The 17193-nt window shown below is 38.3% G+C and overlaps 1 protein-coding gene across 1 annotated transcript; it reads right to left on the reverse strand.

Moving 5' to 3' along the window:
- Positions 1–627: 627 nt before the first annotated feature.
- LOC102803114 (somatostatin receptor type 3-like) lies at positions 628–1671 on the reverse strand. The gene has a single exon (XM_006817896.2). The coding sequence runs from the start codon at positions 1669–1671 to the stop codon at positions 628–630; it is 1044 nt and encodes a 347-aa protein (XP_006817959.2).
- Positions 1672–17193: the final 15522 nt, after the last annotated feature.

Below are 17193 nucleotides of genomic sequence, written 5' to 3' on the forward strand. Positions count from 1 at the left end.
TGGCTGCAAATCAATTCCTAGCACACTGTTCTACGAATACGGCTGCCACAAATATGTTGTTTTCTACTCCGTTACTCTCATTTGTATTGTTTTGACAGTTCAGTTTTACACCAGTGTAAAATAATATTCGATGATATTATTTATTATTTCAATGTTCAGTAATTTCAAGGGACACTTGTGTGTTTGGTACATAGCAAGTGGGAAATCAGCAATGAGTGACAACAACATGCGATAAGACCAGTGTGGGCGTGCATAATTTTAACGCATGTCGCCTTAAATGTGGTAAACTTATAATTATAAACATCTTCGCTGCCATGTCTATTATTATTTCTTATTGCAAATACTTTCAATTCAGAACAGTCTAATACTCGTTATGATGGCAATTTTACTTTTTACTCACGCAAAAAATAAAGTTGAAAATATATACATCCCATTTAATAGAATCTCACCAAACGCTTTCTACGTCACAGTGACACAAGTGCAAAAAAATGTTGGCATTGAAAGTTTCTGTCTTGTTAATTAATTACTATAACATTTGAGATATAGAATATCAACAAAGGTAATATATGAATGAATGACGGGGTAGTCGACACGATATCTTGTTTCGTTTAACTAAAGACCAAGACGTCAGTTATACGTCGAGTCAATTTGTTGACACTGCTGGCGGTTGCGAGAGCTACCGAATGAATTGGTTATACGTGTTTCGTTTTGTAGAGAACGCCGTCGCCGCACGATTCTTTTCAGTCTTAACCTGAAGGATGAACCAAGAAATGAATAAATTATAGGATTCAGACAGCTGTTGAAGTAACTCAGGCAGATACTTGTGATGTATAAGGTCACCAGCGCCTTATTCAGAGTGCCAGAACCTTTGTCTGTATCCGGTACGGTGAGCGTGATGAAATTCATTATATAAAAGGGGAGCCAACATATGATGAATGCACAGACAACAGCCCTCACTAGATTGACAACTCGTTGGTATCGGCACTGGGCCGAGCGAGCTCGACTGTTGTCATATATCTGTTTACTTTTCCTTTCGAACACGTGATTTAAAATAGCCCAGTAGAAAGTAAGTATTGCTGTTACTGGTAAAACGAACCCAACGATGAACGCAAATAATAGAAACGACAGGGCGTTCGCTTGCGGATTCGGCCACATGACTTGGCACACGATCACACCGTTCGGTTCAGTGTTCAGTTCAGCGTATGTCCACAGCGGTAAACTGCACAGAAAAGAGGTTACCCACACAAGCACACTAGTCACCCGCGCTTTGCTGATTGTACGATAAGCTTTACTGCGAATTGGACGGGCTATGACGAAATAGCGATCAATGCTCATCGCCGTAAATATCAGAATACCTGTAAACTGGTTCATCCCATCAAACCCAACGATGACTTTACACAAAATCCTACCGAAAATCCAGCTGCCGGCGGCATAGACGTAAGCGAAAAATGGTAGTGTTAAAACAAATAATAGATCAGCAACGGCCAGGTTGATGATGAATACATCGGGGATGCACCGGTTCTTTGTGCTTCGGAGTAAGATCATCAATACAAACCCATTCCCGATGACGCCCGCAATAGTTATGAAAACGTAAACAGCGGGCAAAATAATATCAAACCGTGGATAGAACATATTCCAGTCAGTTGAATTCAAATCACGCATTGTGGTCATGGTGGATACGTTGTTGTCGATCATTGTTTCAATTATCAAATCACAGTTCGATTTGATGAGTAGTGGCTCTGTGAATAAATCAACACCCTTCATCACAACTTGCGAAGGTGATCATAACATTCACAGTCTTAGAATGTTGACAGACTTGCAATTCAACGTTACTGTTAAAGGTGAATATAAACTGCCTCACATGCGTCACGAAGTATAATGCCACGTAATAGAATCAAGAACAGCGACGTACTGTATGTACTCACGTGCAACACTATTTGCAGATCCTAGACCTATCGTAGAGATGGTTGTGAATCGAGCTCAGTCAGCCGACTGCGGGAAATACTAAGCCCTCTAGAGTTGTAGAGCTTTAAATAAGGCAACATCCGGCGTGGGCGTGGTATAACAACTGTCGTGTGCTTTGAATCAGGATATAAATTCTTGGAGGAAATTACCTGGGAAAGAAGAATTCCTATTCAAGACATATTTACTTCTTTATTAAAAATAATGATAGAAATTCTGCAGTTGTGTGTTACTTTGTGACGTACAGCGGGAGTGTTACGAGAACACGCTAGCTAGCAAACCCTCTAGGAGGTTATGTGTATGTATTGGCCTATGCAGTTTACTTGTGTTGTTAAAGACCTTCCCTCTGTTGCCCAGCGTTCCTCGTTTTAAGCGACTGACTGAACCGAGTGTCTGAATGAATAATTCAACACAGTAGTTGTCATGGAAACTACTGTATATACTGTAAACGTACATGTCAACATCGAAGATTTCAACATAAGTTGTCACTGTGAATAAAACAATAACACCATAGTTATAAATCCACTTTTAGTTTGTAGTTGTTGTTTTTAAGAACTATGCACACGTGTCATTTTTGTTGTTGGTGGTGTAATATAAATGATGTGGATTTTGTTTACAATAATATGCGATTTTGACCTTAAAAATATGTTTTGGTATGAAATGAAACTTAGTTCCGTCATCAGAATCTTCATTACCGAATGGAATTCAAAGGATAGAAAAAGTAGAGTACATCTGTCATCCTCGTTTTTGTTAAGCGGGCATTCTTTGTTGTATTTCCTAGATTGAATATGGAGGAAAATAAGATTTAAATCCAAGGTTGGAAAAAGATGATCTCCAGCCCACGGCGCCCTCCAAATGTAACAACTCTCATTCATCTGTAGATCTGTTATTGAAACTGACACTTTAAGAGCAATTGAGATATCTATCAAATGACACATTTCTCTTCCTACCTTCTTAGCATTATTAGAAATTAGAAGGGCGTGCACGTTCTTTCGTATTGCAGATCGCCTGCACCCGCAGTGTGGTATTAATACATCACATAACTAGCTCTAATACAAATGTTATAAAGTAATGTTTGTCAATACTAAAAACTCATTACTCGATGTATAGGGTGAGATCGAACATTAAGTTTGTAAGTTAACATATTCCGTTTGTAGTTATGATATTAGGTTTTTTGCACCTTAGTAAAAATAGTATTTTTGAATTGTTTGTACAGTATACCGTCCTATTTTTACTATTATATCCCTGCCACCACGATGAGTTGAGGTCGCATAGGTTCTATGTAGTGCCGACCAAAACCACGTGGCCACAGGTCAAATTACAATGAAGAGACATTGCCAGAAAGGTCAACCAGTTTTGAATAGGAATACTATTACCAAATATCATCTAGTATATACTATACACCGGCCAAGAGATTGACAGCGCGAGTAGCCAATAGGCAACCGCATATCAGCTGTTGATTTCGTGAATTAATGAGAGAAAAACCTTGCTAATACTAACCATATTTCCGTTAAAGCAATTTGCCGGCAAGTTTTAACGTGTTGTTGAGACGGCGGAGTTATTTTAAGTAGTGAAGCCGCAAAACAGGTGTTGTTCTAGCTCGGGCAGTGTCAACAGATGGTAGAAATTAGAAAAATATTTGTTAATGGGGGGGGGGGGGGTATGTTGATCTTTCCAACCATTTCAAAAACAGCCAATTTATATGTAACAACAGGGGACATTGTTTTGGTTATGCCCTCACAGCACCCCTCTGTCCGGCGATGTTTCCTACATTTATTACATGTGTACTGCAGTTTACTTTGTTGGACCCTTGACAACATTATAATACTCAATGTTGTTATGAAAATCAGAAACAAAACAGCAACATAAACCCGATAATTTATTTAATGTGTACGGGGTACCTTCATATGCATATACTTATTTCATATACATTATTCATATACATATACTTAATAATGAATATTCATCAAACATTGCAGTAACTTGATTTCAGAACAGTGAATCTGCAAGGTTTCGATATGCAAACATTTTACCTTTAAATGAAAGACCACGAAATGTCATAAATACACGGGACATTGAAGGCGTTGCATCTGACACGAGCATATATTTATTGGTCTGGAGCTGTCGATACCGATGTATATGTATATGACAAAAGAACGTCAAGGAAGACATGGTAAGAGCTATCGGAGCTTTTACACCTAATGTATAAACGGACATAATCATGTCGTGTCATGCCGTGGAGAAATAGTCTGCCCTGTCAGTGAATGGTCAGTGGTGTTATCAACGATACCCCTATTCCGGGTTACAATTACAACGCCGTAATATTCAATGAGGCTCTGCACAAGTTTGGTGAAATTGCCAAAGTATTTTCCAGACCTGGATATGATAGATGGTTGGGCACATGGCACATAGTCATTGCGATGCTGTATTGAGCTGTGCAAAAAATCACTTTATCTCATACATGGCATGGCATGACAACCACTGCAATATTAATAATATCAACTTACCATAACAAACTTTTGAACTATCAACTGTTGGATTGCTTTTCTCGGTCCGTTCTGTCATTTCAGACGACAGTTTCATTCACATTACCTGCAGCTAGTATGAAAATTTCATGCAGAACTTCGGTGCAAACCAAAACCCTATTTTAGAAGTGCAGTTTAATCAGCCTCATCGTTATAGAGGTATGCTTCAGAGGTATGTAGAGTGCCAACTATTGGTAACATCCACGGTCCGGGAGACCAAATTCCTAAAAAAAAAAACCTTAAGAAAGGAAAACCCATCTCTTCAAACAACGAAAACCCTCAGGCTGTTACATATTATAGTATACTTACTTTTATACGAAATCGCTTAATTAATACATAATTTATGGTCAACTGAATAGCCAAGCATGTTATATTTCTTGAAGAGTTGCAAAGCCCACTGCCGGTAAATTAAAGTTTTCTAGGTACAGTTTTAGACGAATTTAGAAGCTTTACGTCAAAAAATGGTATATGCGAGTCAGTAGCAAGAGAAACAAAGATGCCAAAGAAGCTCAATCAAAATGAACTAGCCCAGACGTCTGTATCACGTTCGCTCTGGAACATCATGAGACTATGTGAATATTGCGAGAGGAAAAGGGTATGCATGAACAATTCAAGGTAACGTGTAAACTTTTTTTTGGAACTAAAGCACTGGGTTTACATCGAACCGCACACCGATCATGCCCGTACCCACGCCAGGCTGATGTATGTTTCCAAATGAAAATGCAAACATTGTTGCACTGTTGAAAACATCACAATATTATTATTTTACACTCACTGTAATCACCATTGGTTATTATGCCGAATAGTAGTTTCCCTCTGCTCAAGTGTTACGGTATTAATAAAAATAAACCTCCTGACCTGAACATGAATAAAGACATTTCGCTGAATTACTTTTCCAAAAAGTGACTGCGATAACAGGCATTAAATAAATTCCTTCACCACGTTCATTCCTTCATTTTTGGTTGTCTCATACTGACAAATTATATATTCATACTTTACAGATTGTAAAAGGATGTCCACAAATAAAGATTATTTTAGGGATTTCATAATGTTATAGAGAATACGAAAAAGTCGAATATTTTACAAAGGAAATTACATTGCACGTGTCCACCATTATTGTGAATGGAATTTTGATACAATTGTGATTGCCATGAATCAATACTTCATGACAGGATTTTATCTGTGATCATGGCAAAATTAAGGTCGCACATGTTTTGCAATCAATGAGCCATAGTATTTCAAAATTGCCAAAGGTTGTCAAACTTCGAAATCTTTGCATATATATTTAATTTAATTTAATTTAATTTAATTTAATTTAATTTAATTTAATTTAATTTAATTTAATTTAATTTAATTTAATTTAAATTTTATTTTATTTTATTTTATTTTATTTTATTTTTTTTTATTTTTTTTTATTTTTTTTTATTTTATTTTATTTTATTTATCTATTATTTATTTGATGATAGTTGATGCCAAAACAAGGATCTGACCCAATACCTATAAAAATCCCGTGTAAGGAGGGTCGGCAGGGGGTATTTTCGTAAGCTGAAAACCTTTTTTTTTTATTTTCGTAATAATGTAATTTAAATCAATGAAAAACGTAAATTCGTAGACGTCCGTAGTTTTTACAAAAATATTATTTTTTGTAAGCGTGTAAAACATTTTCCAAATTAAATGTCGTAATTTCCAATTTTGATTCTTAAACTCAAATATAAAATGTAATTAGGAATTTGTTTTATCTGTAAAGTGTAAAAACCTATTTTTCACTGTAAATGGAACTTTCATTTTATTTCCTGTTAAAACGGAAATGCCGTTTTTATTTTATGTATCCTGTACCAGCTACCCCCCCCCCCCTCCTATAAGCTACAGCCAATCACAGCTAACCTTTCATATTGGCCGACGGCGTACTCATTGGAGAAAATAATTCACACAAGGGTTTCATTTTGAAGACAATCATCTGAATCAAAGGTTGGCCAGGAAAAATGCCCGGAAAAGGTGGTTAGATACTCGGGTAAATTTTTCAATTTCCTTTCGTTCTGTCGTGTACTGCGACGGACAATATATTATTTTTTTTCTTTTAATTTATAGATGACTTTCGTTGCACTTGATTCGTTGACTAAACCAGTCAGAGGAGTTTAAATCTCGTTACATAGGTATTGGTGGTCTCATGCAGTGGCGGATCCAGAGGGGTGGGAGGGGGCATGGCCCCTCCCAAACGCATGACGTTTCATATCATCTGAATTACGCATAGCTTCTCTGCGATTTACGCTCCGTATATCTTAAGCGAAGCTTGGACCCCCCAATACATTTTGCTGGATCCGCCACTGGTCTCATGTCACTAATCAACCAATGACCATTCGTTCTTTCAATTTAAATGCCTTGCAAGAACAAATGAAATATTTTTTATTTTCTCAGGTGCACCTTGTTTGGGGGCGTGCATCACCTGGGTCAAAGTTGAGACTAAAGCCACCCTGACACCCTTGACACTTGCACGACTTTTGGGCACGATTTTGTCGTGGCAAGTCTGCCATTTTGGGGCACGAACTGGGAGGCTCCCGCACTGTTTACGACTAGTCCACGACGAGTTCACGAATAGTTCACGAATGCGTGCCCATCAGTGTCCACATTGACACGAATTGGAACGACAAGTTCACGAATGGTTTGCATATAGTTTACGCACTTCCCGCATTGGTACAATAAGTTTGCGCAATTTGGACGTTAGATTTTCGTGGCAGTTCGTGACAGTCGTGGCATGGCGCGCACTGCCACGTACTGGCACGCATCATCCCGCATCGTCCCGACTAGTTCACGACGATGTCACGAACAGTTTGCGCATAGTTCAAGACTCGGTCGCGAAATTTTGTCCTGACCAAAATTTTGAACTTTTTCAAAATTCTCGTCCCGAGATGGCACGTAGTCACGACGGATTTACGCACATTTCACACCAGTTTACGACTAGTTGGCGACTCGAGTCGTACCAATGCGTGCTACAAAATCGTGCAGGTGTCAGGGTGGCTTTTCATGTTGTCTTTTGTTTATCACTTAGCGGCTGTGGGTTTATTCTATGTGTATTTGGATGTTCTAATATTGGTGTTTTTCCAGTGATTTCTCTAGATGCAATCCAAATACAGTACGGTGTGTCTTGCTATCTGATATTTTCAAGAGTTTGAGCAGACCAAAATGTTAGTTTTTTCATGCGGTTGATTACTGGCATGTTGCATTGATTTCCCATTTTTGAGCCATGTTTTCAAATTAGTTTATAGTTTATCATTTTCATATAGCAATCAACTTATTATGTTAACATTGTCGTCTATGGAGTTTCAATTAGTGGTACTGAGTTCTGGTTCAGAGGTATGTGGCGATAGTTAAAATATACCGAATCACAAACAACAACAACAACAACAAACATAACAAACATAACAAACATACAAAATATTTAATCAGATTGATACTGCAATATCACACATGAATAAATTGTACACGCAGACAAACATAAACCACAATGTTAAGCTTACATGTAAGCAAAAAAAATCGAATCCCGTCACTGTATTCAGAACGTGCAAGACGTTTGTATTTCATCGACCCGTATAAAGTACACGAGCAAACAACAATTTAGTTTAAAACACACAATTTGTGTTTGTCGGTTCTGGTTCGTTTAGATCAAAGATTACATTGTCCTTAATCACTTTGTTATTATCTTATAACATAACTTCACGAAATGTGGCGTGAAGTGGGTGTTCCGGCTTATAGTAATCAACTGGTAATATAGCACATGTACGGTTGCAAGTGGTTTTCTAGACAAATACACAAATCATGTTTCTTGTAAACAGTCCCCATACACAGTGAATTGAGAAAATTACGAATTTTACAATTTTCCCACCATGTGATTTTTGTTTTAACTTTAAAATGAGCAAATACAAAAACTACACTAACTTGTTTAGTGTTTTCACAAGCTAACATCAATACATAATAGGACAGTCTGAACCTTTTATATAATATGTATATATGTGTTTATAGGTAAAATTTTCTTGCATTTGTTTTCTGCATTAATGAGAGACGAAACATGGTCTATTGGCAAGCTTCAAAATAGCTGGCCTGAAAGACTCAGTGTTAGTATTAGTGTAAGGATGTTGTTCTGGCGTCTGAGTGGTCAGCGTAAAAATATAGCAAGAATGGTTTTTAATGATGGGTAAATTATATTGAATTTACCGCTAAACATCGAGAAGTTGTTTCAGACTATGCCTTCCCAACACCCCCCCCCCCCCGTTTTCACGTGGTATTTCCTGCACTAAATAACTTTCCTGGAATTCAGTTCAACTAAAACGATCATTTCAATGCATTACATCTGAATACAACTGAAATGTATTCCTTACTAAAGGTGAAAATGAAGACAATAACAAATGTTGACTGTTGCATTTTTTCGGATTTTGTCTGTTTCCAATAAAATATTTCGCGGAGAGCAACAAATCTCAAACGTTATTTATTTGAAAATACATAAAATACTCATAAGCTGACACTGGCAGACTCACAGGTTGGAAATGACAGACTCATAGACTGAATCTTGCCGACTCATAGGCTGAATCTTGCAGACTCACAGGCTGAATCTTGCAAACTCACAGGCTGGATCTTGCATACTCACAGGCTGGATCTTGCAGACTCATAGCCTGGATCTTGCAGACTCATAGGCTGGATCTTGCAGACTCTCAGACTGAATCTTGCAGACTCTCAGGCTGAATCTTGCAAACTCACAGGCTGGATCTTGCAGACTCATAGGCTGACACTTGCATACTCACAGAGTGAATCTTGCAGACTCACAGGCTGGATCTTGCAGACTCACAGGCTGAATCTTGCAAACTCTCAGGCTGAATCTTGCAGACTCACAAGCCGGATCTTTCAATCTCTCTGGCTGGAAATTACAGACTCATAGGCTGAATCTTGCAGACTCACAGGCTGGATCTTGCAGACTCCCAGGCTGAATCTTGCAAACTCACAGGCTGGATCTTGCAGACTCACAGGCTGAATCTTGCAAACTCACAGGCTGGATCTTGCAAACTCACAGGCTGAATCTTGCAAACTCACAGGCTGGATCTTGCAAACTCACAGGCTGAATCTTGCAGACTCACAGGCTGGATCTTGCAGACTCATAGGCTGGATCTTGCAGACTCATAGGCTGGATCTTGCAGACTCATAGGCTGGATCTTGCAGACTCTCAGACTGAATCTTGCAGACTCTCAGGCTGAATCTTGCAAACTCACAGGCTGGATCTTGCAGACTCATAGGCTGACACTTGCATACTCACAGAGTGAATCTTGCAGACTCACAGGCTGGATCTTGCAGACTCTCAGGCTGAATCTTGCAAACTCTCAGGCTGAATCTTGCAGACTCACAAGCCGGATCTTGCAATCTCTCTGGCTGGAAATTACAGACTCATAGGCTGAATCTTGCAGACTCACAGGCTGGATCTTGCAGACTCCCAGGCTGAATCTTGCAAACTCACAGGCTGGATCTTGCAGACTCACAGGCTGAATCTTGCAAACTCACAGGCTGGATCTTGCAGACTCACAGGCTGGATCTTGCAGACTCATAGGCTGGATCTTGCAGACTCATAGGCTGGATCTTGCAGACTCTCAGACTGAATCTTGCAGACTCTCAGGCTGAATCTTGCAAACTCACAGGCTGGATCTTGCATACTCACAGGCTGGATCTTGCAGACTCATAGACTGACACTGGCAGACTCACAGGCTGGAAATTACAGACTCATAGGCTGAATCTTGCAGACTCACAGGCTGGATCTTGCAGACTCACAGGCTGGATCTTGCAGACTCATAGGCTAGATCTTGCAGACTCATAGGTTGGATCTTGCAGACTCTCAGGCTGAATCTTGCAAACTCACAGGCTGGATCTTGCAGACTCACAGGCTGGATCTTGCAGACTCATAAGCTAGATCTTGCAGACTCATAGGCTGAATCTTGCAGACTCTCAGGCTGAATCTTGCAGACTCTCAGGCTGAATCTTGCAGACTCTCAGGCTGAATCTTGCAAACTCACAGGCTGGATCTTGCAGACTCATAGGCTGACACTTGCATACTCACAGAGTGAATCTTGCAGACTCACAGGCTGGATCTTGCAGACTCACAGGCTAAATCTTGCAAACTCTCAGGCTGAATCTTGCAGACTCACAAGCCGGATCTTGCAATCTCTCTGGCTGGAAATTACAGACTCATAGGCTGAATCTTGCAGACTCACAGGCTGGATCTTGCAGACTCCCAGGCTGAATCTTGCAAACTCACAGGCTGGATCTTGCAGACTCACAGGCTGAATCTTGCAAACTCACAGGCTGGATCTTGCAGACTCACAGGCTGGATCTTGCAGACTCATAGGCTGGATCTTGCAGACTCATAGGCTGGATCTTGCAGACTCTCAGACTGAATCTTGCAGACTCTCAGGCTGAATCTTGCAAACTCACAGGCTGGATCTTGCATACTCACAGGCTGGATCTTGCAGACTCATAGACTGACACTGGCAGACTCACAGGCTGGAAATTACAGACTCATAGGCTGAATCTTGCAGACTCACAGGCTGGATCTTGCAGACTCACAGGCTGGATCTTGCAGACTCACAGGCTGGATCTTGCAGACTCATAGGTTGGATCTTGCAGACTCTCAGGCTGAATCTTGCAAACTCACAGGCTGGATCTTGCAGACTCACAGGCTGAATCTTGCAAACTCATAGGCTGGATCTTGCAAACTCACAGGCTGGATCTTGCAGACTCTCAGGCTGGATCTTGCAGACTCATAGGCTGGATCTTGCAGACTCTCAGGCTGGATCTTGCAGACTCACAGGCTAGAACTTGCAGACTCTCAGGCTGAATCTTGCAAACTCTCAGGCTGAATCTTGCAGACTCACAAGCCGGATCTTGCAATCTCTCTGGCTGGAAATTACAGACTCATAGGCCGAATCTTGCAGACTCGCAAGCTGAATCTTGCAGACTCATAGGCTGAATCTTGCGGACTCACAGGCTGGATCTTGCAGACCCACAAGCTGAATCTTGCAGACTCACAGGCTGAATTTTGCAAACTCACAGACTGGATCTTGCAGACTCACAGGCTGACACATGCATACTCACAGAGTGAATCTTGCAGACTCTCAGGCTGAATCTCGAAGACTCACAGACTGAACCTTGCAGACTCACAAGCTGGATCTTGCAGACTCACAGGCTGAATCTTGCAGACTCATAGGCTGACACTGGCAGACTCACACGCTGGATCTTGCAGACTCATAGGCTGGATCTTGCATACTCACAAGCTGAATCTTTCAGAACTCATTCTTGCAGACTCGCAAACTCCCAGGCCGAATCTAACACACTGAAACTTACAGACTCAATAGCTGTTTGATACCACCATAATATATGTTATACCAATCTATACATGCGGAAAACTGCCGTGGGTTTATTTAAATAAAGTATTTTAATTTGGGGAAATTTAGGGAAATATAATGTATATCACAACTGCATGGAATTCCCACTTGACACCTCACAAATTGGAAAATCAATCATCACTGATCTTTCTTAGATGAAATATTATATAGTGCTTTAGCCCATAATGTGGAACACAACAATTTCCTGAAATTCAATATCAATAAGGTTAGTTAGAATTGAAGAATTGGACTCTTTCTTAAGTACTATCCAGCTGAGTACCAGACATGCACACTTCTGTTTACAGTATTTTTCAACAACTAGACATACGTGCCAGCCATCAGGATAATTCCTTGAATTCAGTGTACCAATTTCTGTCTATTCATTAATAGAACACATGCTGTATACATTTTTTAAATGGTCCTCTATTGTAGCATAAAAGTTGTTTTTGAAACGCTGTGCATTATGGGATAAAAATTACCCTTGTATTGTAATCTGTCTAAGCAAATATGAATGGGGTAAACAAATGAGGTTGAACTATTATTGGGAGAGGTATGCTCTTTAAAGTATCTTATTTGTAATTATTGAGTTGTGAGTGTATTGTTTTATTCTGAATTTAATAATTTAATATTTGACAAGTGAAAGCCATCAAAATAGCGTTCGTATTACGTGTTATAAAGCAAAGGAATTTTTTTTTCTGTCACCCCTATGCTAAATATGTTTCGGTCACATTGACAAAATACAAAATGGCTACGCTGTAGTCTCTGATTCTGTGATGATTAGATTATAATAAAGCGTATTGGCGAGTGCCTGGTGTAATTTTTGTTCATAGTATTTTATTAATGAGTGCAACCATTAATGAAATGCTAAATGTTTGGGGTCAGAAGTTAACATTTGCTCATGGCCTGATAGGAAGGACAGACTGCGTTGTAAATACTCTCAGTTCTGGTTCTACATTATATTGTTTAATAATGCAGGTGGTAGCATATGGTATATACCACACCATCACACAGTATTTATTTTCATACAATTGTCTGACATAATAAATTGGTATACAATCACATTTTTTTAATTATTTCAAATAATCAACGAACCAACATGCATCAACAGGCTCTGGGTAAAATACCATAAATACTCATAGTAACTATAAATAAACAAATCAAGAACAGTATTAATTACATATAAAGTCATATCAAAGAGTAAATAATTACAAATGTCTGGAAAGAATGCTTTGCAGAATTCCATTAGAAGACGATTTATATACTACACAACGAATTTGTGGAGAAAACATTATCAAAACTATTCATACATGAGAAGTGAAAAGTCAAAAAGATTAATCATACTCCACTCTAACAAAGTTATGCATTACGTAATATTTTGGTTTGATGCGCAAACAATAATATTGTATTATAGGACAGTAATAATTGGAATTAACACATCTATACAGAATTTTGTCCAAATAAGAACTGTTCAGGTAGTTAAAAAGTTTACAGAGCTCTAAATACTTTCCACGCCCATATGGAATTGTCACTGCCCATGCTAAAGATAAACAAAAACAATAAAAAATGCAAATATATCTACATATTAAATAGCAAGATATAGGGACGATGTCATGGCCATATTAAACTCGATCAAATTAATTGATTGAACATGTAAATAGTGTTACATCACAACACGTACGAAGCGAGAGGTTTTTTTCCCAGTTATGCTGGTGTTCAACAGGTGCATTACCAATATACTTTATATCAATTAATTGCATTTTTATGTTGAACATTAATTGATTCTTATTGAATGCGTTGATTTTTATCATGATGGGAAAAAATAGAGATATCAAAAACCAATAGTTTTTTTTAGCGTGGTGAGTTCGTAATTGTTTGAGAACACACTCAGCTTACACAGGCTTTGATGGAGACTATATCATTTTATCCCTTTACGTTAGATTCAATTTCATCTCAGATTATTCTCTAATGAACTGCAAAGACACTAACAAAATGGAAATGCTTGTTCTGTATCATCTCAATATTTTTCCGTTGTTTTATGTTAGTTCTTTGGCTGCCTCAACAATATCATATGCATGTTAACTTTATCTACCACTGTTTTCCACACATTCTGAGATTGATATGGCCCCCAGTGTAGCTCCACCCACTATGTATTCTGCACTTTTGTTATGTCTGAAATGAAATTTCAATGTCTTTACCTTCAAGGGATGATTGTTTATCAGTAACCTGGGATTCCACGATGCTAGTTTCTGTAAAGCAAATGACACGCAGTGAATCAATAGATAGATGGGAAGCGAAGATCCGACCATAGTAAGAGAGACAGATGACATGTTAATCTTCTGTGATGATGGTCATTTGATAATAGTGGTCGGCCATGGTCGTTTTCAAAGTGTACAGGTGGTACATATCAGTGTTCCAAAAACAAACGACAGTTTTTGGATGACTCTTATCCTAGCAAAACTAAACCAGCACATGTCACTTTACAATGATAATCTTTATAAACATCCACTAGGGTCTGGGACCATTGAATCTTTGAAAACATTAAGCTGGAGGGTTTTTTATCTATGAAGAAACTATGGCGGTCCTGCAGTGCACTGAAGAAAAAAAGGGCTCTAAATTAAACGGCTTCTGAACCAGACTGCTGTGTTGTCGAGAACACTGTGTTGATTGGCGAGTCCCCATAATTACATCCTATTCAATGATCTCTGTCATAACAGAAGTGTGTCAGGTACTGAGTGGGTGGAATGTGTACATGTCGAATGGCTGTGGCAGACTTTGCATGAACTGACCACTCATATAAAAAATTGTCGGGAAATGGCTGCAGTTCAATGCACGTATTACAATTACCACACCTCATCAAACACAAATCAGTGTTGGTAATCTTCTAGTGAACCAGCCACGGGAGTTGCCAAAACTACTGAAATCTCATTGGTGGTACCAGGTTTCCATAATGTACACATTGCTTACTAGTCACAACCATGATTGGTCTCATATTCAAATATGGTAAGTAGCTAACTGCATTCATACACAAAAAAGCACGCCTACTAATTGTCAAACACTAGCAAGGTGGTTTATTTAGGAAATTACACTTGGGTACATATGCATAACACTTTTGCTTTCCTCAAAAGAGCCTACTAGAAAATGTTTTTGTTGCGGGCTTGTGGCAACACAAGTTGACTTTACTAGGTTTTAACTGAACGCTTGAATCTTCACTAGAGATGACCTCAACTGCCCAAGTCCCATTTTAGCGGGGTTATCACCTCAGGGAAGTCAAGAATTATTTAGCAGGCTAACTCATCATACCTTGCCCGTTCGATTTTATCTAGTTATCCATTAATTTAGCATATGTTCTATTTTCTGAACCACCTAGGCCAAATAATGATTTGGGGCTGGTTCTGACTTTAAAGGTTTACAATAACTAATGTCCCCACTTCTGTGGTGTGTATTCTTTTGGCCAACCCATCTAACTGTCCTATTAGAGTGTATTCAAGAATAATGTAATTCAGCAGTAGAGGCCCTGGTTAGTCATTATAACTTAATCTTCTGTGCATGAAATGAAAATTGGCATGACAATTGGGTTGCATAGAATTATTAGTCAGACTATATCTAATGTTTTTTCTATTTTAATAAAATAACCAACTGCTGATTAGTATTTTCATATTGTACAATTCAATAATACAACTATAATTTGGTAATCCGAATATTATCTAAGCGTGTTAACAAGTGACAAGCTCCGCTGTTCTACAAGAATATTGTCGTAGCCAAGTCAAGTAATGTACACCCATAAGACAAAACCCGGTTAATTCAGAAATGTCAACCTACCTTCATCAAACAAATTGTTCACATAACTTGTGTATACCTTAAATATGAAAGTAAGCCGGCTGGTAGTTTTCAAGAATAATTTGAGAAATATCAAAAAAAAAAACACAAATATCTGTGACAATAAATTCATTAATGATATAGTCACAAAACTAAAACAAATCTGATAGAGGTACATTGAAGGTATCTAAAAAGTAGCAAAACAATCAAGAAAGCAAAAATGTCATGTTTTACCATAAATGATAAATCTATTCGCTAAAAATGCAGAATTAATGATATCGTCACGAAATGATCAAATCTGATCTCTATGTAACTACATAAAACATATCAAAGCAATCGGTCTAATACATTCCAAGAGGAAATCAAAAATGAATTGTTGACAGACGACCAGAGACAATCGCTTATAAGAGAAAAGCTCCTCTCTGTCATCTACGCTGACATGTGGTACATAATTTGTATGCTAAATTTGCATACCCCACAAATATGTTTTTACAAATGGAAAACGCATAAATAAATCTATTTAACACTAATATTTGAATTACAACAATGAATGCAACTAAAATATACTTTACCATAATGATGAACTGACGGAAAACCCGAGAAATTACCTACGTGTTTTCTGTCATTCAATATTTTATTTTATTTATTTTTTTTAAGAACCACCCCCAATTGATGTAGGGTTGGTTTGAGTTATGAAGCAATTTTAAAATATGTATGATATATTGCAAGTCACTTTCCTGAACCAGTTGTGCTAGTGAATGATATGCCCGTGTCTGTATGGAAGCAGATATTGCACAATCTAGTGAGTCGGTACATGAGATGCATCTTCTGACACCATGATGATTGATTGCGAGTGTGAACGTTCCTATAGATTCAGTACCCTGAAAAAAATGATTAATACATATTACCTTTTTGACATACGTATCCGGAAATAATACAGCTTCGTACAGGTCACACACAATGCAATACAGCAGATTGCTCACCAATTTACAACATTCGGGTTTCAAGGGTATTCGCATCTCCGCACGTGGTACCTGTATTTGAAAGATTACTGATGACACGTGTCACGCACAAACACAAAGACATTTAGTTCTCCATATTAATATGGTGCGAAGAAGTACAATAACGCCAAATTCTAATTTTGCACTTGCAGGTACATTGATAATGAACATCTATTGATAATCAGGAATGTATTGAATATATATAACATAAACTACAGGGTTAGATTCATGCCTAGATTTCAAAGCTTTGAATTGTAAACTACTACCAGACTCTGACGATTTCACAATCTTCCACGGGTATATATATCATTTGTTTCGCCAAGACATGCACGACATATATCCGTGTTTTAAGCTGTTGAAACAACCTTAGGGTGTACACAAATATCGCAGATGATGTTTTTCCAGTCCGTTGAAAACATCGGATTTGAAATAGCATTCCGTCTTCAGAAGTCACTTCACTTTATTATTTACGAG

Source organism: Saccoglossus kowalevskii, chromosome 1, assembly GCF_978046115.1.
Source record: "Saccoglossus kowalevskii chromosome 1, keSacKowa6.1, whole genome shotgun sequence".
NCBI classification, from domain to species: domain Eukaryota; kingdom Metazoa; phylum Hemichordata; class Enteropneusta; family Harrimaniidae; genus Saccoglossus; species Saccoglossus kowalevskii.

What these genes read in the sequence shown, in the direction of transcription:
- LOC102803114 (XM_006817896.2), bottom strand. Translation starts at nt 1,671, where the DNA reads ATGACCACAATGCGTGATTTGAATTCAACTGACTGGAATATGTTCTAT.